The sequence below is a fragment of the Pseudopodoces humilis genome, chromosome 15 (assembly GCF_049639895.1).
Source record: "Pseudopodoces humilis isolate 2021_Gansu_Grassland_sample_001 chromosome 15, ASM4963989v1, whole genome shotgun sequence".
Lineage (NCBI taxonomy): Eukaryota > Metazoa > Chordata > Aves > Passeriformes > Paridae > Pseudopodoces > Pseudopodoces humilis.
Window position 1 is genome coordinate 18,819,448 of NC_142214.1, and position 21,915 is coordinate 18,841,362.

Below are 21,915 nucleotides of genomic sequence, written 5' to 3' on the forward strand. Positions count from 1 at the left end.
TGCAGGAGCTCAGACCAAGCACTCCTGATCCCTCCTCACAACTCTGGTCTGGATTTCTCCTGGGAGCAGCAAGTTCATCCCACTCTCCTAAAAGCTTTTGGGCACTCCCAGCTGAAGCCCTGCCCTGAGCAGGAGCTGCCAGGAGGATTCCCTTGCTCCTTGCACACCCAGTGCCAGGAGCTGGGATTGCTGCAGCCTGCAGAGCTGCCCAGGGAGCAGTGAGTGATATTCCCAAATCTGGGCTCCCCTGTGCCTGCAGAGGCAGGAACACCCTGCAGCCTGATCCCAGCTAATGCTGGCTCAGTGCACACACATTTCCCAGGAGCTCAAGCATATTAAAAATACTCCATGAAAACCAAAATCCAGCAGAAGGTCCAATTGTCCCCTGGGCTCTGCAGTTACAAACCCATCACTGCACTGTCACAATGTTGAACCTGAACCCAAGGGCTCTCCTGGCACAGGTTGGACACTTCCCAGCACATTCAAGACTTCCAAGATTACAATACCAAAAAATACAGAACATTTCAGAACCGTATTATTTTAGGACAAATATTTCAGACAGTTTTAAATAACAAGTCAAAGGAAAATGAGACATTTGTGGAGTCACATGAACAGAAGGGTAGATCCTAAGGACCAGACAGACCCAAACCCCTCAAAATTATTTCCCCTGTTCTTCCCACCCAGAAACATCTCTGTTGCCTTTCCCCAACCAATACTAAGTCCAAAGAAACTTTGGAATTTGACTAAATTTATTTTGGAATCTAAGGGAAAGGAATGCATTGGACAGGAGTGTTGGTGATACCCAAATAGAAATGCCAACCCCACGAGGGCAAACTGCTAACTGGGACTTGGTGTTCTCTACTGCACTCTAGGTTATTCAGTCAACTCTTAGTAAAAAAAGGAAATAAAATAGTTAAGTCAAAAGGAATTAAAGAGAAATTCATGCTCTTGCTATGGATCTTCATTGATTCCCCACGAAGAGGTGCAATGTGACAGAACTACCTTTGCAATGGATAAAAAAAGCCAGTTTTGGAGTCTCTGCACACGCTGTGTGAACGCCCTCAGCAGCTTCTGGAAGCTGTCACATCCAGGCAGGCCCCTGTGCCCACCTGGAGCAGATCCTGCAGCTCCTCCTGACACGCCCAGCTGGCCACGGAGAAATCAGAAGCTGTTTTTGTAGCTAGAAATTTATTCGGGGATGAGACTTGTCACTACTGGACGCCAGACTCTAAGCTGGCTGCTGGGATCTAAGCCACGCTGTTCTTTGGACAATAAATTTCAAGTTGCACTTACTGTCCTAGTTCTCAAAAAGGAATGATGATGACAAAAAGAACCAAGAACTACGACCTAATTGCGTTAGTTTCAGCTGAAGCCATCTTCCATCAGAAACCATAGGATCTGATACACCAAAGTTCTCCCTAGGGATGTGGATGAGTAGCTCAGTGCTTTGTAACTAGTACTGCTGTATTGTCTTGTATCAAAAACAAACAAAAAAAGGAAGTTTAAGGGCACGTGCAGCCTCAGCTCCGGAAGCGCTGCCGGCTGTGCCACGGCTCGCCCAGTCAGCCTCTTCCCTTGGAAAAAAGTAAAAAATAATAATAAAAAAAAATCACCCCCCAAGCAAAATATCACCAAAGCCATGCTGGTTCCACGGGAGTGAGTTCCTGCCGAGGGCTGATGGGGGCCTCCCTCACTCCTTGGTGTCCTGCTCCTCGCCCTCCTGGGCTCCGTCCTCGCTGGCCTCCTTCTCCTCCTTGCTCCGCTTGTTCTTTTTGTGCTTGTGGCGCCGGTGGCTCTCCCCCTCCTCGCTCTCGTGCTGCTTCCTGAGCAGGGACAGAGGGGACAAAGTGACATCAGACACAGCCCTGCCACAGCAGGGACCTGCTGATGGCCACTGGGGGCTACACCCCACCAACAGGAGCCACCTCAGCAGCACCGAGGGCACGGCGGGGATTTCTGGGATACATCAGCACTGCCACATTGTCACTGTCACACACTGCCACTGTCACACACTGCTACTGTCACACACTGCTACTGTCACACACTGCCACTGTCACACACTGCCACAGCCACTCCTGGCAGTGTCCACAGGCAACACCTCGGTGTTCTTGCACTCCCGAGTGAGCTCCAGCAATTCTGACACGGCGCCAAGGCTGAGAGGAGGAGGAGTCCGTTTTTGAAACTTTCACTGCTCTGAACATCCTGGGGAAATCCCTGGACTGAAGGCAGCAAAGGGATCAGTGGAGTGAGAGAAATGTGGGTTTCCCCATGAGAACAGATCCTGTTTCTACTTCTGCTGACTCACACCTGACCTGGCTCTTCACTGCCTTCGTGCTTTAGAACTCCTTTATCTCCCCCAGTTTTCCAGATGTGGGTGGAGAACTGGGGATGTTGACCCAGGAGCAATCCCAGGCAGAAGAGGCCTGAGCAGGCTGTGCATGCCCTGAGCCAGCTGCTCCATGCAGCCAAACAGCCCAGGAGCAGCTCTGCCCCTCATCAGGAAAAGAGGGGAACTCTGGTTTGGCCTCTCCTGGCAGGAGATTTTCTCCTGCTTCTCTCACAGGTTCAAACCAAGGGAGTTCTCAGGACCTGACTGTGGTGTGAAGGTGTGAAGAATTCAGAGTACAGGAACAAGCAGATAAATCTATCCCAGGATAAACTGTGACTGTGCAGGCTGTGCTCCATGAGCAGGGACAGCATCACGTGTACAGACCAACTCTTAGCACAGCTGGAATTCCAGTTTAGCAGCAGACACAGAACTGGATGAACCTGGCTGAAAAGCTCCCGGCTTCAAGTAATTTTCTGACTGGTTTAATAAATGGTTTCACAGTCATTAAAGGCAAAAAAAAAATAGAGAAAAATAAAAGGCTGCTGCTTCTCCACAAAACACCTTCAGCCACCTCGTGGCCGATGTGTCAGTGGTTTATGCTGGGACAATGTGACTGTCCTTTAATACTGAAACCAGCGTCAGTGATTTCCTGCAGACTGCTCAGTTTGCAGGAAGCTGGAAATGAAACCCTTTCATCTGCAGATGCCTCAAACCTCAGTGTGCCTCAAGCAGGGAACCCCAGAAAGGTTTGGGTTGGAAAGGACCACAGGCCAGCATTCCTGCAGTGAGGTATCTACTCCAAAGTTTCAATTCTGAGTAGAGGAAGCTGAGAAATAACCCTAAAGCAAATGATTTGTTTGTCTGATACCAGCTCAGCTTCCAGTTGCTGCTCTGAATTCAGTTTTTATTATGGTCTTAGTTTTTCTTGCTATCATTTTGCTTCCAACCCTTCAGTAACCAGTCCTTCCTTGAAAACTTACTCATCTCCTTAAGGATAAAACAGCTTCTTTCCTCCAGTCACTACAAAGGAGTTTTTCTGATGCCAGTTTCAAAATAAGGGTCATTACCTACAGAGCTGACAGGAATTTCACCTGAAAGAAGGGAGTTGAAGCATCAAGAAAAAAGAGAAAGTCATTAATGGGATGTGAAGTGACACAGGACCTGAGCACAGCATCTGCCTCAGCCCAGAGAGCAGAGCTGCTGCTCTGCTGGGGACTGCTGGAGGATCATCTGTTGTACATCCATTTTCTGCAGAAAAGTTGTGATTTCAGAACAGGCTGCTCTGCCCCAGAAGTTTCAGCTTTGTGCAGACCATCACCTCACCATCAGACTCTGGGCAAGAGCTCTGCTCCTCCTGCTCCAGAGGCAATTTCTGAGTGCAGGCAGAAGGAAGTTCTTCACAGAAAGATTGACTGATTGGAATGGGCTGCCCAGGGAGGTGACGGAGTCACTGTCCCAGGCCATGTTTAAGGAAAGGCTGGATGTGACACTCAGTGCCATGGTTGGGGTGACAAGGTGCTGTTGGGTCAGAGGCTGGACTCAATCTCAGAGGTCTTTTCCAACCGAATGGACTCTCTGAGCTCTGCCCAGCACAGGAGCAGCAGGATCAAAAGCTGATGCTTCTGTCATGGCCTTGCACCTCCTCTGTGTATGCTTTTGTTAAGATGGGAGCTCTGCTGGGAGGCTGAGCCCAGCTCAACCCCTCCTTCACCCACTGAGCTGGGACTCAACCCCGAGGTCTCCTTTCCCTGTCCCAGAGAGTCCCTCCCGCCCAAGGCTCTCGGGCAGAGGGATGAGCCGGGCTGACATTCCAGCCCGAGAACACGGAGCTCCTGCCCCGCCCTCACTGACCTGCGGGAGGATTTGTGTTTGCTGCCGTCGTCCTTGTCGCGGTGGCGGCGCTCGCGGTGCCGCTCCTCGCGCTCGCGGCTGCGGTCGCGGCTGCGCCGGTAATCGCGCTCGAAGTCGTAGCTGCGCTCGCGGCTATAGTAGCGGTACCGCTCATCATCACTGCGGGGACAAGGGACACGTGGGCACAGGGACACGGCCCCCTGGGCCTGAGCCACTGGGCAGGGGTGCAGCTGTCACCAGCTGTCACCAGCAGCGTCTGACAGAGCTGGGGTGCTGCTGAAACGCCTGCAACAGGAACACAGCGCACTCACGCTCCCCTCGCCGCTGGCTGGGCTTCCCTCAGCACAGACACCCCAGACAACCTCTCATCCTTTTGTGTTTTCTTCCCCACGAGCTCAAAACCTCCAGCTGTGAGCACAGCTTTCTGTCTGTACCTCTCCACCTGTCCACCAGGAGTGGGCAGGGTGTACCCCCAACTGAGACACAACCCTCTACACCTCTGGTCAACTTCTGAAAGCCAAAATCCAAAGGGTTAACAAGTCCCTCTGTGAGAACAATACCCAGACTTGGGAGAAACAACGTCAGAGACATTGTTCTGACACTCCTGGAAACGAGCTGGACAAATAAATGTCCAGGATCAATCAGCTGGGAGTGCTCTCAAGAACTGCATGGCCACTTGCCCTGCTTTGACCTGCACCAGGGAGCTCCAGAAATGCCAGCAATGTGCTCAGGAGTGCTGATCCCAGGCCTTGGCTCCAGCACGGACCAGGAAGTGGGGGAGTCTGAGCTCTTCCAATTTTAGCAAGTTTGTCTTCTGTTCTCTTCCCCTCCTCCCATCCACAGTGCCCAAAAGCTTATAAATGAAAAAAAAAAAAATGTATTGGGAGCACACTGCCCTGTTTGCTCGCTCCCTGGGCTGGGAAGCTCCCAGGCAGGAAGTACCCTGTGCCAGGAATGCACATTCTGATCATGTTTTGAATGATTATTGGCATTTCTGAGCCTGGAGCCTGCAAAACACCAACACTGACTGAACACCAAAGGGATGGGTTTGGGAAGTCTCTGCAGCCCAGCCTCCACCTCAGATCAGCACAGGGAGGCTCCAAGCCTCCTGGCCTTTCCCCAAGTGCTCCCGGCACTGCTGTCAGCCGAGGCCACAGCAGCTCCCACCAAGGTGGTCTCTCCAGTCCTGCTCCCATTTCCTGGCTGACTCCCAGGGAATGGCGCTCCCAGCCCCCCAGGAGAGCGGAGCAGAGCAGGCTGCTTGTCCTTTGATCTGACAGTGACATTTAGAAGACAAGAAGCAGCAGCTCCTGCAGCCAGTGCTTCACACTGAGCTGTGAAACACTGAGTAAACACAGAGGGGCTATTTCATTGACTGGCCTCGTGGGAGAGCAAGAGGAACTGGTTCTGCTGGATTTAAACAAAAAACCCCAGACCCAGAGACAGGAAATCAGCCGGTGACACAGCTCCTGGTTTGTGCTGTACTTATTGATCCAAAGGAGCTCTTCCCCAGACATTCCAGAGAATTCAGCTGGTGTCCCCTACAACCCAACCCTCGGCCAGACACCCTGAGGTGTCCCAGGGCTGCCCAGGGAACAGCAGGAGGGCAGCACTCACTTGTTGTATTCACTGGTGGTCGGGGTGCGGTCGCGGTCTCGGTCTCGCTCCCTCTCCCGTTCGCGCTCTCGCTCACGCTCCCTCTCGCGCCTGGAGCCCGAGTATTCCCAGTGGCTGCTGCTGGAGCTGCTCGTGCCCTTGTCCACCGTGGTCACCCAGGGCGTGTGGGACGTGGAGATGGGGGGGTAGCTGATGAAACCTGAATCTGCAGCCAGAGAGCAGAACTCTCCATCATCCAGAGCATGCCAGCATCCCCTCTGTCCCTCCCTTTCCAAAGGTCCCCTCTGGCAGCAGAGCTGGATCCAAGGAGACAATGACCCAGCTCCCTGCTGTCACTTCCAGCACTTTGCTAACAACAGGGAGCTCCTTCTCCCTGAGGAAAGTACAGGAGCAGGAATTCACAGGCAGCACTGCACTGTCAAACCTGGACTCTTGGTCACCTGTCCAAGGTCCCACCTCCCACCAGTGACCTTTTGGTCTAGGGTGGCACCTGGGGAGGGCCAGGGGCACCAGCTGCCAGTGAAGGATGTCACCTGGGGAGCCCAGAGCCACCAGCATTTCCCAGGCAGAGGTGGCCAGCTGGACCAGCGAGACTGTATCCCAAAGCAGTGCCACATCTGGCAGCACTGGAGGCTCCTCTCCTTGGGAAAGGCTGGCACTGCCACTCCTCCAACCCTGCCCTGCAGGGCTGTCTGTGCTTCCACTGCTCAGCACAGCCAGAAGGAGCCACTCCTGGTCACTGCAGGACTGGGAGAGAACTGGGGCTGCACCAGGGAAGGGAATCTGCTGAAATCCTGGCACTGCCTCTCCAGTTACAAAACCACCGGAGATGGTGCCTGTAGGCAAGGGAGAGGGTGAAGTGGGGGAGGAGGGATTCAAAAGCTCAGGGAGGAGATGCCAAGCTCAGTAGCTGTAGATGGTTGTGCTGATCCCTGAGGGTGGGGAAAAGGGAGAGTGTGAGGGTGAGCAAGTGTGTGTGCAAACAAGCATCAGAACACACTGCTGAGGCACTGGGGAAGCTGCTCTGTGCTGGGGATCTGCCCTGGAACAGCGACCTGAGCCTCAGTGCTCGGCCACCAAACTGCATCAACACACCTGCACAGCACTCAAGGCAGCAAACCCAGCGTGTGCTCCTGACTGGGATGGTCTGGGACACAGCAAGACCCTGGAGCTGGAGCAGACACGATGTGTGTCAGCCTCAGGAGAGCCTGGGCTGCCAAGAACCAGGGAAGAGAGGGAGCAGCAGTTGGATGTGTCCTGCCCGGTGCTCACCTGCAGAGTTGTAGCCAAAGGGAGGTGGCTGCCTGTTGTTGTAGCTGGCTGGCTGCCTTTGGGAGAGAAAAGGGGGTGAGTTACTGACATCAGGGACCCCCACAGCTCTGGCTGTGCTGCAGCTTCACCCTGTTTTTCCTGCAGGTCTGTGGAGCATTCCTATGGGAATCCCACTACCAGAAATGCTCATGGGTTTTGCCACAGCTTCCAAAGCTGCCATAGCCCCGCTGCTTGCCCTGGGAAAGCACCACTGCTCACAAACTGCCTGGAGCACCTTCAGAGAAAGCATTGCACTAACAAATCATGCCATCAGCTCTCTAGGCTTTATCTAGATCTTACTGGCTCCTTCCTGTGCCTTGAATATGACAGATCCAGGTGAATGCACAGAGGATTCCTGACAGACTCTGCTCTCAGCCCCCACCCCAACCCCAGACCAGACCATGCATCCCCAGCACTGATTGTGGACCTGTTCTCCTCCCTCCCTCCCTCCAGGGGAGCTGCTCCCATGGTGGGATCTTACCCAGGTGTGGTCTTACCCATCCAAGGTTGGGATGAGGAGGGCTGGTGGTGGTGCCAGAGGTGGTGGGAACAACCCTAGACACACAAGGGTAAATCAGCACCAAGATGTTGCAGCTTCACAAGTGCTGTTCACAGTTAAAAACCATTAAAACATCTTTTTACTCTAAACAAAGCCCTGTTTAAAAAAGAATCATTTTCCTTCAGGGTAGGATCTCCTCCCCAAATTCACACCCTAAAGCTCTGTTAGTTTTGTAGGGATATGGGAAGAAAATCAAAGCAAAAACTACCTTCTATTTTGGCTTATAAATACTGAACATGAGATTCATCAAGGAGTAACAATTAACTCTTACAGCCCTATGGAGGAAAAGTGGTTCTTGGGATGAGACACGTTGCATTCTGATCAGAATGTAATGATCACGTGATTCTGACCAACAGATTTATGTCAGAATAGGAGATAAGCAGCTCAGGTTCAATGCTCAGCTGGAGCTTATTAATCTTAAATTAACTGTGCTCTAAACTGGTGCCATCTTATTTCATGTTACTTTGTCCAAATGCTCTGAACCTGTGTGATCAAAATTGCTGCTGTTATTAAGAACAAGGTAAAACCTACCTGGAATTGGACCTGGAGGTGGCAGGCCTGTGGAAATAAGCAGGGAAAATAAGTGAGGACAACAGGGAAAGCATGGCCTCTCTGTACTTCACGGACTCTCTGTACCTCAAGCTAAACCTCAAAGCACAATTTTGAATAAATCTCACATACTGGAGCAAACAGAGCAGCAGAAAAATTGGTGCTACAAACTGGGAATTAACCTATAAATTATATAATTTTCCCCAATGATGATCTCTTTATGATTTAAAATGCTGCTGTTCTCTTACACTGGGGAACTCCTTTTCTGAGTGTGAACACACAAACAATTGATTTGGTCTTCAGAACAACTGAAGGAGGAGCTGGAGAGGAAAACCTGCTGCAGGTTCCACTCCAGTGTGTCCATCTCGATTTTCCCAAGCATTTTAATCTAAGGCAGTAGGAAAAGCCACCATGGAAAAGTTACTGGGGAAAAGAACCTGTGAGTGCTGCAGCAAATCCTCCTCAGGCAGGAGTCACTGCATGAAGTGCTCCTGGTGCCTTCTCTAGAGCTTGGCTGCTGCTCCAGGACCAGGAGAAGCCCAGAGTGTGGCCCCCTCAATTTTCTGGTGTATTTAAGCCAGAAGCAACAGTTCTCAGCTTCCTCCAGAGAAACAGGAAACTGCTTCTTGACATTTATCAATAAAACAAATGGATCAGTAGCACTGGAAGGCTCCCTCAGGGAAACAAAGCCCAGAGGGTTTTTTTCAAGGAGCAGCTGCCATTTTTAAGCATTCAGGGCAAATATTAAATAGGCTGATGGAGACTAAACAAAGCCTGGCTTTGGGTAAAGATCTGTTACCTGAGTGTTCACCATCCTACGGCACAGAACCATTAAACCTTTGATTTGCTCCAAGCCTGGGACGTGCCAGCTCAGTTCCACGGAGTGAACACGTACCTGGAGGATGCAGGGGAGGTGGAACAGAAGTCACTGGAGGAGGAGGGTGCAGGAAATGCGGAGGAGGAGGCCCGGCGAGCGGGGGAGGCGGAGGCCCTGCTGGTGGAGCGAACGGCTGCTGCTGAGGAGGCTGCTGGGGCTGCGAGGGCTGCTGGGGCTGCTGGGGGGGCTGGGGCTTGCTGCCGTGGTCTCCCAGGACCTTAGGGGGCACAGGAATGAGAAGAGAGAGTTTCAATCCCTTTGCTCCTGCAGCAGGGCCCTCACAATGCTGGCAGCATCACCACAGCAGGACTGAGGCTATGCCTGAAGAGTGAGCAAAATGCAGAGGCACCACAGTGACCTGAAGTGCAGCTGGCAGTGCTTGAGAGGGGGAGGAACAACAAACAACCCTTCCCCAGCAAATTCCGTCTCTTAGGTAAACTCTTCTTGGCAAAATCTGGAAAACTGACTACTGAAAGAATAAATGGACCACACAACCATGGAGAAAAACCCAAGCAATTGGGCCCAGAAAGGGTCCGTGTTTAGGTTTTTGTGGCAAGTTAGCAGTGTTGGCAGGAGGGAGGTGGTTAAGAGAAGGGGGTTTGGCAGATGGTCCTCAGACCCTGCAGCTTCCTGCCTAGGAACCAACCAGAACATTATGGCCACACACTGGGCAGGCAAGCCCAGAACTGAGACCAGCTTTAAACCCAGGCTTTTGTTTCTGAGGTGTGGGCTGCATCAACTGATTTGAGACTAAATGTTACTTTAAAGGACAGAGAAACACCAGCCCCAGGTACAAACCCTTCACTGCAGATTTGAAGATTCCAACCCCACAGTGGAAGGGATTAATACACAGCAGAGATTCCCAGCCACGCACTCCTAGGAATACTTTGGGAGAGCTGATGATGAAAGAACTCAGGCCTTACCATTCCAAAGGCAAGACTGGTCTTTAAATAACAAACCTGGCTCTTAGCAGGACCAAGTTTTTAACCCAGAAATTACCTGAGCCTGCAGAAGGGAATGATCCAGGCACACACCTCAACAGGGTCAATGCATTACCTGCTGCTCTGCAGGTACGAACTGGGACACAGGAGGTCAGGAACACACAGACATTTGCCCAGGGTTCACCAGAAGTGCAATAAAATGAGCAATTTGTCAAGGCAGCACAGAGGCTTTACCTGAATGGGGTTTTCCTCCGTGGCGTGTTTATCCCGACGTCTCCCTTCCACCCTGCGGATCGTGCCTGCCTGGCCCCCGATCACATCAATGGTCCCACCCAGCTTCCTGGTACAAAGCACAGGCATCTTTTTAGGCTCAGAAGCACCAGAAGACACAATTTTCCCTGCTGTCAGCAGATTTCTTTCATGCTTTCTTTCCCACCAGGGAAACATCTCTCAAATTGGGATGAGAAGCCAAGGAGAAGCCCGTTTGCATTCCTGAACAATTTCCCTCTGAGTAGGGGTGAGTTTGGGCTCTCTGAACACTCAGGAATGTGATCCAAAGAACCACCATGAACAGGTGTAAAAACAGGGATTACACACCGGGACAGAAATGCCCCATAAAATGCTCAAATCCAACAGACTGAGCAGAGCTTTAATGCTCATCCTTGAAGCACAGAGTTGGTTCTCAGACACAGGGAAAAACTGGGATGCAGGGCTGCTTTCTGCAAAGCAGGTGTGCAAAAGCTGTTTTATGAATGAAGCAACAGAAACACCCTGAGCCCAAAGCTCTGGCTTGTCTGGTGTGTTCTTCTGAAGCTTTTGATAAAACCCCATCGATCTCCTAAGGGCCAAATGGTTTCCCCAGCAGAGGCTGCCCCTCAGAATGACTCAGTTGTTTTACCACACATCCAGCAGCGTCGCACACAGGCTCAGGAACCAACAGCTCCTCTTATCCTCTGCCAAACTCGTAATCCACTTCCACTTGAGGAGGCAAAGATTAACATCGTGGGAGTAGGAATAAGCCAAGCAAGCACAAGCAATGTCAGCAGTGTGAGCCCTCAAAGCTGAGGTGTTTGCCTGGCTCCTTCCACTCCCAGAGATGTGTCCCATCAGCTGGGATCCAGGATTCCCTCCCTGCACCAAGAAGGGGGGAATGGGCAGGCAGGGGCTGCACTGCTGGAGGTGACACTGAATGAGTGACCATAGCAGCTTCCTGCCAAGCTTAAGAGCTTCTCTTTGAGGCTTGAGGAGACTCAAACATGGCCCAGATGGTTCCCAGGTGCCCCCCAGAGAAACACGCTCCTCTCTTACCTGTTGGGAGGAGGCCCAGCCTTCATTCGTCCTCCCACCAGAGCCAAGAAGTCTGTTTTGAACTCTGTTTTGATGATGTTGTTTTCTACTTCTTTTTCAGCATTTCCTGTTCTTCCCTGCTGAACCTATGGAAAGTCATAGATAACACACAGGTGTTGTGCCTTTCTTTCAAGTGAATGGAGGGAGCACTGGAGATCAACCCACAGCAAAAGAAAAGGAACAATCACAGCAACCTATTCTTCAGTCAAGGCACAGCCATTTCTGTCAGCTAGTGGCCATTCCAGCCTCAGCCTGCTGTCCACTGTCTCCCACCAGAAGTCCTGTTATGAGTTCATTAAACTCGTATCATTTTCCAAGGAGTCACTAAGTCAAAACTGGAATGGGCAATACTTGCTGTACTGACAATTTGGCTGAAGTTCTGATGGCCACCATGGACTCCAGCAAGGTTGATGGCCAAAGCAGTCTGCAAACATGAAAGGCATGTTTCATGTTTCACAGCAGTGAGCAAAACAACCCTGGGGGCCCAGCTCCCCTCCCTGCACTTCTCTCATCCAGAAGGTTTTCTAAGCAGACACCCCTAAAGTCACCTGAAATTCACTCCAGTCTTGCTGCTGTAGTGGTTCAAACCTGCCAGGCTGATGGAACTGTTCCTTCCACACAGAAAAGATTTTCAACAGAGATTTAATCTTTAAAGAGTCATTTGGGTATTTTTCCTTGCTGAAAGCACACAGAACAGTTCAGAACTGAGGTATCTCCTGCTCTTACACCCTCATCTCTGTGACTACAAACACAATTCCAGTTTTCCTGGAGCTGAGAGCAGGAGTCACACATCACCCACCGTGATCTTGTTCTCAGTGCTGATGGGAGGAGCAGGGTCCAGCCCCAGCTGAAGCCGCCGCTGCTTTTCACAATAAGCTTTCCATGTTTCTTCATTGAATCCATAATTAAAGTAATCAGAAAGATCAGCACCTGGCAGAGGGAGCAGGAGTTAACACAGAGGTTCTGCACACTTGCATTCTCAAGCTGTCCTTTAACTGCTTACATAAAGGGTTAAAGCAACAAAAGTTTTCCAGCGAGTCCAGCCTGTGCCTCTCCCTGTCAGAAAGCTGTGGGTGCCACAGAGGAGACAGTGGCTGCACCTTGGGGACATGGCCTGAGCAGCAGTGGGAGCCCAGGGACACACAGGACAGCAGTGGGAGCCCAGGGACACACAGGACAGCAGTGGCACCTGAGGGACACACAGGACAGCAGTGGCACCTGTGGGACACACAGGACAGCATCTCCACGGGCCATTGGGAGCTCCCTGTAATCATTTATTCACCAGTCTGATTTTTTTTCAGGCTGGTTTCTCCCAGTTGTCCACATGAGCTGAGTGCTGGGCACAGCACAGGAGTGACAGTTCCAGCCCCCACCACAAAAATGAGGTGGAGCCACAGAGCCTTTTTTCTGGAAGAATTAAAACCACACATTCCCCTCCTGACCATCACTGCCTTTGCTGTTTTGAGAGGAGATTCTGGGGCTCGATCATTTTGTGAAAGGCAGCTAAAGTGGAAGGTTTTTATTGATGCATCCCAGACTACACAAGTAATTACAGTTCAGTCATAACCCTAATTATCCATCCCAGGGTGTTATCTCCCACTGCCAGTCTCCTGTGCAATGTGCTAATTCAGCACGAGCACTTCTGAATAACAGAGGTGACCACAAACTGCTTGCCAAAAAAACAGAGATGCAGAGGGGCAATCCCAGCTGCAGGAATTCCAGGAGCATCCCCTCCCACCTCCCAGCACTACAAAGCATCTCCTGCCCCACTGAGGTGTCCCTCAGACATCCCCCACACAAAGATATTCCTACACAGACCAACTCCAAAACAAAGAGCTGCTACAAGAGCAAAGCAAAACTCTGCCCAAGCTGAGCTTGGTTTAACTGTGAGGTTTAAGCAGTGAGGTTTATCTCCTGGGCTGGCCACTCTTCCTGCTGTACCACTCAAACATGCAAACTGCATCCACACTGACTCAGCAACACAACATTTACCTGTCGATTTTATCAGCCTCTATTTCAGACCTCTATCAGCTCCTCCACACAGGATTTCTCCTTCCTCTCCCTCACTCAAAGACATACCAAGCTGCTGAACAATTAACTGTAAAGGATATAAACCTGAAAGGCTGTTGAGTAATGAGCTACTTGTTATCTAAAATAAACTTACAGACCACACAGCTCGGTAGAAATCTTCCCTCTACTGCATTCCAGCAGTTTTAGGGCCAGCTGACTATTTTGGTCTAGGGATGTCAGCATGGCCACAATCATGTCCATGCTTTATCTTTGAACTTCACTGCATTCTTTCTAACTCATTTTCTTCCCATTCCCCTCTGTCTCACTTGGCACTCAAGGAGAAATCCCTGCAGAAGAAAAGCTTCTGTTCCATTCTGCCTGCACTATCTGCAGGGTGCTTCGGTGCTGGCTGGATACCTGGATGTGCCCCTGGAGCTTTCAGCACTGGAGTGCCTTTCCTGTGGGTAAGAGATAGCCAGACCACACCAGAGGCAACCTCAGGAAAGCTCTACTTACTCAGCACAGCAATATTGCTGAAAGATAAATAAAATACAGGGGCTGGCAGGGAGAATAATGATGGCTGAGAAAAGGCAAGTGGACTTTTGGTTTCAGTTGACATTTCATAAAAGCACATTTTATGAGTAGCACAGCAAAAATCTGGATGTCTAGTTCCTTCAATTACTTTTGTATCAGAAGAAAAACAAGAGCTGATTTGCAGCATCCTACAGCTGTAAGAGGAGAAATCTCCCTCAAACAAGTAAGTGTGGGCAGCCCCAGGACCCAAATGAGGAGGGACCACAGGGACAACTCTGGGCTTGGCCTGGGGACACAGAACAAGCTCCAGCACAGGAAGAGGAAAACAAATATCAACACCCAAATCCTGACCCTACTCAGCTGCCTTTAAGGCCAAACATTATTGGATTGGCATCAGTGCAATGTTCTCGGGAAGTAGAGTATTAATAAAATGGACCATTTAAAAAAACCCAGCTGTTCCCTTTAGGGAAGTTCAATTACTAGAATAAATGCAACCCAATTTTACGTAGCAATGGCTTGTTCAATCAGTAAATGCCATTGATTGTCTAGCCAGGCAGCAGAGGCTGAGCAACACGCAATGTTCCAGCTTCCCTGTTCCCTGGCAACAATAAATGGACAGAAATTACATGTGAAAATAAAGAGACACAACTAGAACTGCAGAAAATATTTACCACAAGGAACTGTGAGGCCTCACCTGGTTTCCTCCACGGTTTGTCTTCAAATGAATCCAAATCCACTTCTATCACAGGCAATCCATTAATATTCCCTGCGGCATCCAAGTCAATACCTTTGGGCTGCAACTTGGCTTTGGGGAGAGAGGGACTGTTACAACTTTTAATGCAAAGCCTTTAATCCACTCATTTGCTCAGCAAATTATTCCAGCAAAAACAAAGCAGGGCAGTGAACTAATCATCGGCTTTACAGCACGCAGGTAACCACAATCAGCTTTTTAATAAAAAGGACTCCAGTCACTCCATAAACAAACAGGGTGTGCAGCACCTGCAGCTGAACAGCAGAAAAGCAAATTCAACCCAGATTGGTACTACAGACAGAGTAAATCATTAGGACATACATGAAATTTACCCCAAATGAAAATAAAATTAAATTAGTTTTCTCCCCAGGCAAAGTATTTCTTTTCCCCTCCCAAGACAGACACATTTTCTCATAACAAGAGACTTTTTCAGGATCAGTCTTTAGTGGACTAACAGGAATCTGCAAAAACCTGTCAGGTACAGAGCCTACAAGGGGAATTTGTTCTTATTTTCTCAATCAGAAGATAATTCATTTGGATAAAGCAATTAGTGGAAGGGAGTAGATGAAGCCCATGAAAGGACAGTCTCACATATGTGGAAGGAGAGAATCCAAGACTCAATTTACAGTAGAAATTAAACTGAATGCTGGGGAAAATTTTAGCAGCCAAATAAGCACAGCTGATACTCAAGGCCAGAGTTTGTTTCTTTTAGCATCCTTCACTGCAAGTAACTCAGGTCACTAAGTTCCAGTCCTTCTCCAGGGCTGCAATGCTCAGCCTCTGTGCAACAACATATTTTAGAAATATTCTGGGGTTTTACTATAAAAGTATCAATCAATACTTTTTTTTTCCCCCTAGATTAAATAGAATTATAATCACCTTGTTCAGTGATGGGCAATTAAATCACTCCATTGCATCCTGCCCCCTCAGACCGTGCTGGGAGCACTGATTTTTAGGATATGCACTTCCTATTCCTGGTTTACATCAATTCTATATCCTTTTAAGCAGAGCAAAATTTGCAGCTGCTGCAGCTATCAGTGCCAGGTAGGTGAAATACTGCAAAGGTGAAGGATAAAAATAACAGCAATACCTGAAGCTGATGCTCCATAGCCTCTACCCGTTTTTAAGTTTAGATTCATAGGAGTTCCCCTATTGGAAAAGAATCACTACGTTGGCATTTGAACAAATTACTTGGCTAAAGATTCTCATGCAAAATATATTCAAGCCCTGGCACCCTTCAGGAGATGCTTTAGTTCACCTGGGTTTGCTATTCAGAGTCATCCATCAGAGTGAAACCACCTCTACAACAAGAGAAGGAAATTATCCATAAAGTGGAAAAATTAGAATATGCAGCAAAGCACAGGTAAGTCGTTTGTGTAAGAGGAAGGCTGCTAGCAGCAAGCAGAAGTGCTGTCTTATTAATTTTATTCAGTGCACATTAGGCAGAGTTGTAAAAAATAAAATTTCCTGCTTCTCAAATCCAGCCTCGCCTTTTCTAAGCCACAGAAAATCAGACAGCTGGAAATCAGTAAATTCACAGCTTCTGCAAATTCCCAGCAATATAGACTTTGGTTCTGGAAGTTTTCACAGATGAGTTAAACAGAACTTCCCACCTTTGATTCTGCCCCAGGGAGCCCAGGAATTAGAAAGCTAATTTTCCAGCAGCAGCCCCACAGATTATCATTCCCATTTTACAGATGGATTCCCCAACAAGCAATTGCAGGGCAGAGCTGCCCATCAGCTCCTGAACCCATTGTGGTGTTCTGGCCACGGCTCCCAGGAGCCAGAGCAGCTCCCAGCTCGTCCCCTTTCCATCCCAACACGCTGGGATCCCCCACAGCAGCAGTACCCACATGTAGGACGGCGCTCCCGTCTTGATGTTGCCAATTGTGACCTTCACGTCATCGTCATCGCTGTCGCTGTCACTGTCATCCTCATCATCCTCACCACTGGGAAGGGCCTGCAACAGCACAGTCACACAGGAGCTCGTCAATACACACAACTGAGAATTCTCCAGCACAGCTTCTTAACAGCCTTCGACAACAATGGGCAGCTGCCCACAGAAGAACTCCTGCATCCTTTGAAGATTTGGCCCTACGTAAAACTTGGGGTAATATTTGTGAACGTAGGGAAGGTTTAGCTCAGTTCTAAGAATTTCACCATGTCCCTCAGCCCCACTCTTTTTGAGAGTTGGGGCTTTTCTGACACACCTCCTTCACAAGGGCCATGGTCAAAGTACACAACCACAAATGAAAACCACCAAAATACATTCAGCAGGCTTCACCTAAGAACCTCAGGGCAAATATTCTCTCACCACAACTTCTGTGGTAGGGAGCTGCTGAGGAGTTTGGTTTGGCTGATTTAGCACAATCACTTCACTTTACAGATTTGACTCCAGTGCAACCCCAGTGCTAGGCACAAAAATAAAGAATAGAAAAAGAAATCTTCCAGATATCCAGCAAGTCCAGGTCTGTGGGAGGCACGACCTGAATTATCACCTCACCCGACATGAGGAAGGTGTCTCTCCCCCTCCCTCCTTTTCCACAGCACGTGGGTCTATCAGAACTCTGCATGAACCTTCTTGATGTGGCAGAAAACAAACTCATCGAAGAGTCCAGGAGAGGAGGATGAGGAGAACCAACTTCCTCCTCCTCTTTCAGCACCGAGCCACTTCGATTGCATTCCAAGAGGTCTGAGCCTGTAACAAAACTGATTCCCAGCACTTTGGGCTTTCTATCCCACTGTTACCCATATTTTACAGGTCCTTGAGAAGTCACACTGAATACTGAGCTGGAACACATCGTGCTCTGCTTTTCCTACCAGACTGCAGCATCAGAGACCCTGATCTGCCTCCTGAGAGGGTCTGAGCAGAGCCTACACCAGGCTCAAGGCAGGATGACAAGGCAAGGCTGTGGCTGGAGCTGCTTTGGGAATGGCTGGCAGTGCATCCCAACACTGCAAATACAAAGTGTTAGGCAGTACCAGGATCTTTCCACTCCTTGTTTGTCCCCAGAAGCACAGAAATCCCCACATGCACCGTGGGCAGCAGGACACGTACGTGCTGGGACATCTCTCTGTCCTCGTTGTTGACGGGCCGGCTCTCCTGGGGAGCATCCTGCAGAGGGTGAGCAGATTCTGTGTGTCTGGTGAAGGGGACAGAGAAAACAAAGTGACCATGACACAGAAGAGAAAGTGGACAAGCCCAGCCTAGAGGGTCACCTACAACCAGTTCTAAAGCCTTTGCCCAGGTGACTTTCACACAATACTTTATTCTTCTTGTGTGTTTGTTCTGCTGGAATTTGCTCAACTACCTGACAAAAAAAATCCATCCTCCTGGCTTGGCTTTGCTTTTGCTGGGAAGAATCAGTTTCACACATCCAGAGAGCACCTGACAGTACTCAACAGCTCAGTGGCAGCTGGCTCAGCTCGGATTTGGCACAATCACAACTGATAAGAATAAGACCATAATCAGCAACATTTCACCTCCTTCTTAAGGATGCTAATAATTACACATGCATTTAGTCAGCAGCAAAGGCATCTGTCCCAGAGAAATTAAGGAAAAAGTGACTTTAGTGTTTCTACAAATAGTTTACAGTAAGTAGTTAAAATTCCAAAAGGAAAAGTCAGATAATATGCACCCATTCTTCTCACTCATTACAAATTATTCCTGATGAAACAATGCTCAGGTTTGGATTTACCTCCAGTTTAAGAGTTTGTACAAATATCAACATTGTTTATTGCACTGGCCAAGCAAGAAAGTGGAATTGATGTACAAGTGTTAGAAAAGAGTATACCAAGTGTTACAGAACTGAAATACAGAGAGCTCATTTGTCTCTAACATCACAGGTAAAACTTAGTAGAACTTTAAAATAATTCTGAGTTTTTTCAAGTGAGACAACCAGAACAGCCCAGGCCAAGGAAACCCCATTCTCCACCAGTGCTTTGTGGAGATGTTGCTATTAATTTAAATCCCATGCTGGACAACAAACATCCACAGGATTGTGTTCAAAAAGGAACAGGCAACATCTCCCAGAATCTAAACACTGGTCACATCAAAGCCACCTCAGAGTGACACAAGTCACCACACAAGAAAGGCAAAATAACACAATTCAACAGTTACTGGGTGTAAAACAAAGAACAAACAATCTGAGCCTAACTGAAGCCCCGTTTTGGGAAAGTCCCATGTACAAAGAAATTCATCAGGCCAAGATGAAAAAGAGGGCTGAAGGTTGGGCAGCTGACCAAGCACAGCTCCCATGGGTGCCAAGTTCCTGATGTGACACCTGCATACACTTTCAGGTATAAAAGGCAGCCAAGATGTCAGAGGGAAAATCAGCCTCCAGGGATTTCCATACTGCAGCCACAGACTGTGACATGAGGATGAAAGCATGGATCACTGGAGAAAATCTCTCTGATGGATCCAAAAACTTTTTGCCCAGTCCAAGCAACTCAGCATTGACCTCCACCCCTGAATCTCCTCAAAGCTCTGAGATGACAGCGTTCAGGAGGAGTGACAAGTGTTACCTTCAGCTTCAAGTCACATGAAGCATCTGTGGGTGTGCATTAAAATGTATGAACTGGAGTTCAGAGAGACACTTGGGAACCAGGGGCCTTTCCCTAACCTCTCTGCTTCCCAGGAATGAACCATCTGACAGGTCCCCAGCATCATCTGGGCACAGAAAAACATGGCAGAGATTTCACTTCTCCAGAATGCCAACACAATCCTGGGCACTGCTGACAGCACAGCTTCCTGCTGGCATCTAACACATCCCTTAGGCTCGGGAATGTCAATGATGCTGCATCCCAAACTCTGCAGATTTCTGCTTCCTGGCTGGGGACAAACACTTCAGACAAGCCAGCAGTGCATCCCTGGAGCTGCAGCTGCTGACAGCAGAGCAAACAAAGAGTCATTTTTCTTAAAACACCCCACAGCTCTTCATTTAGGCAGATTCTCATCGTGCAACAAAGAAATATGGGGGAAAAAAAAAAAAAAGAGAAATAAAGGAGAGCCAGCATGGCCACTAATATTCTTCCTTCCTGCATTTTGCAGTTATTGGAGACAGTTGCTGGAAATTTAGATTTTTAGTCCTGCTTGTAAAGTAAAATTACATTCACATGAAAGTGACAAGGAACAGCAGATTTATGTAAAGCAGCTGTAAATTTCTGTCTAAAAGTTGTTCCTCCTCACAAAGCTCATTTGATGTTTTTAGGTAACAATTTACCATGTTTTTTACCACTTGTTTATCTGAACAAGTTTTCATGTTCCTTAAGCACAGAAGTAGGACAGTATCTGTAACAACCTCAACATTCCAAACACTGCACCTACAATAACAATAAACACTAAACTGAACTTTGGAAGGGGCTGAACACACACAAGCCCAGTAAAAACCAAGCCTTCTGAAAAACGTTACATTTAAAATGGCAAACAGATAATCCTGTGCTGAGACCAAGCTCTGCTGATGCAAAACACACAGCTACAAACAGAGAGCAAATATAATCCAGGACAAACAATCCCTTCCATACACAGAAAGCCAAACTGATCATTGGTTTTATCTCCAAGTTTTACCCACACCACTTGAGAGATCTCACAGAATGTGCTGGTTTGAGCATCTCAAGATTTTAACCCAAGCTCAAGGTTTTTACCTTTCCCAGACTAAAGCACAGGCCAGTTTTACCAATGCCAGGCCAGCACAAAGCCAATCCTCAGGGCATCTTTTTTTCCCAGGGAATTAAACTGGAAAACAGATCTGGTTTGAAACTAATTGCTGAGAGAAAAAAAAAAGGCTCAAAGTTAGTTCTAAATCAAACCAGTCCACACATCCAGCTCAGCTTCCACATCCATACATGCCTGCCACCCCAGCAGGGCAGCTGGGGATGATCCCAAGGGATGGGGAAAGGACAGGCTGCTTTTCCTGGAAGCAGCACTGCTCTAAAGCACTCGTGAAGCTCTGGTCAACAAGGCCCTTTACACCATTCACTGTTATAATGAATAAACAGCCTCAGGACTCACCCAGAAATTGGTCCATCTTCTTGCTTACCAGTGGTGTCATCTGCAAAAACAACAGTAAGAACAAAGGAATTATTCAAGTGAAAGGAAAGAAGCTAAACTGAAGCGCAAAAGGCATCACAGGTACAGAAATACCCAGTGGTGCCAAGGCACTGTAACCCCAACACTCTCTTTTCAACAAAGTTCAACTTGAAATGGAACAACTAAAAATAAACCCAACCCAACAAACACCACCCATCCGCAGAGGTGATGCCTCACACCAAACCAAATTCAAATCCTAAGTCTCAGAGAACAGAGATAACTATCAGATAGAAACTTAAGTCACCTCTGAAGGTCTCTATACAGAATTTTAACGTGCCAGGGAAGAAGAAACATAAAAGCATTCATATGGAAAGCCTATGGGGAGGACAAAGACGTTCCAACAAAGTCCTGTGGTTTACGCCGACCACATCCCAGCCCCGCAAGCCCAGGGGTTCACAAGGTTTGGGTGATTAGCGAACTGAAACTCTTAACAAAGCATGGCGTTAACCTCCCTGCATCAGTGTTATTGATGAAAGGACAATAACACACCGCCACCCGCCCAGAAAGAGCCGCTCAGGCGCTGCTGAGGGGAGGCCGGGGGCGGACGCGGGTCCCTCTCTGGGGCCGGGGGGCAGAGGCCGGTCCCTCTGAGGGGGCCCAGGGAGAGATGCCGGTCCCTCCCTCCCGCGGGGCCGCCCCCGGTCCCGCACGGCCCCGCAGCCGGGGGCGGCCCTGAGGCGGGGCCGGGCCCGCTGCCGGCCGGGGCCCCGCGCTGTCCCCGGTACCTACCCCCGTACAGCCAGTGCTCCTCGTCCTCCTCCGCCCCCCGCGGCGCCGCGCCCGACACGGCGCCGGCGGCCGGCGGCTCCAGCTCGGTGGCCATGGCGGCCGCGGGGCTGCGGGGAGCGGCGGCGGGAGGAGGAGGAGGAGGAGCGGCGGCCCCGCTCGGCTCCCGCCGGGCCCGGGCGCGGCGCTCGGGCGGGGGTTCGGCGGCCGCGCTACGGCGCCGCCATTGCTCCTTCTATGGCGGGAGGGGGGGGCGAGACCCCCGGCGTGGGCGCGCAGGGCCCCAGAGCCGCCCGCCCCGCGCTGCCGGGCCCTAGAGCCGCCCGCGGTGTCCCGCCGGGGCCTAACGCCGCCCGAGCGCCCCGCAGGGCCCTAGTGCCGCCGGCTGCACAGAGCCCCGGAGCCGCGCTCACGGCCCCGCCGGG

General features: G+C 49.7%; 1 protein-coding gene across 3 annotated transcripts; it reads right to left on the bottom strand.

Moving 5' to 3' along the window:
- Positions 1–731: 731 nt before the first annotated feature.
- LOC102103257 (uncharacterized) lies at positions 732–21,587 on the bottom strand. 3 transcript variants are annotated; one of them, XM_088062724.1, is made up of 16 exons: positions 21,494–21,587; positions 20,687–20,726; positions 17,735–17,819; positions 16,530–16,636; positions 15,767–15,825; positions 14,620–14,730; positions 12,181–12,311; positions 11,343–11,467; positions 10,269–10,374; positions 9,112–9,310; positions 8,199–8,225; positions 7,606–7,663; positions 7,070–7,125; positions 5,798–6,002; positions 4,181–4,339; positions 732–1,823 (listed from the first exon to the last, which is right to left on the bottom strand). In XM_088062724.1, exons 1-16 carry the CDS (start codon positions 21,585–21,587, stop codon positions 1,691–1,693), a joined length of 1,695 nt encoding a protein of 564 aa, XP_087918850.1. In that variant the 3' UTR covers positions 732–1,690. The 3 variants fall into 3 exon arrangements, with proteins under 3 accessions (XP_087918850.1, XP_087918851.1, XP_014111870.1); XM_088062725.1 differs by lacking the exon at positions 21,494–21,587 and adding an exon at positions 21,009–21,081; XM_014256395.2 differs by lacking the exon at positions 21,494–21,587 and adding an exon at positions 17,988–18,123 and having other exon boundaries at positions 20,687–20,713.
- Positions 21,588–21,915: the final 328 nt, after the last annotated feature.

Bases quoted from the DNA above. Each gene is read 5' to 3' on its own strand.
- LOC102103257 (XM_088062724.1), bottom strand. From the start codon at position 21,587: ATGGCCACCGAGCTGGAGCCGCCGGCCGCCGGCGCCGTGTCGGGCGCG. The intron at 7,126-7,605 runs GTAAGACCACAC...TCTCTCCCAAAG, and splicing joins CTCATCCCAACCTTGGATGG to GCAGCCAGCCAGCTACAACA. The intron at 1,824-4,180 runs GTCAGTGAGGGC...GTCCCTGCTCAG, and splicing joins AAACACAAATCCTCCCGCAG to GAAGCAGCACGAGAGCGAGG.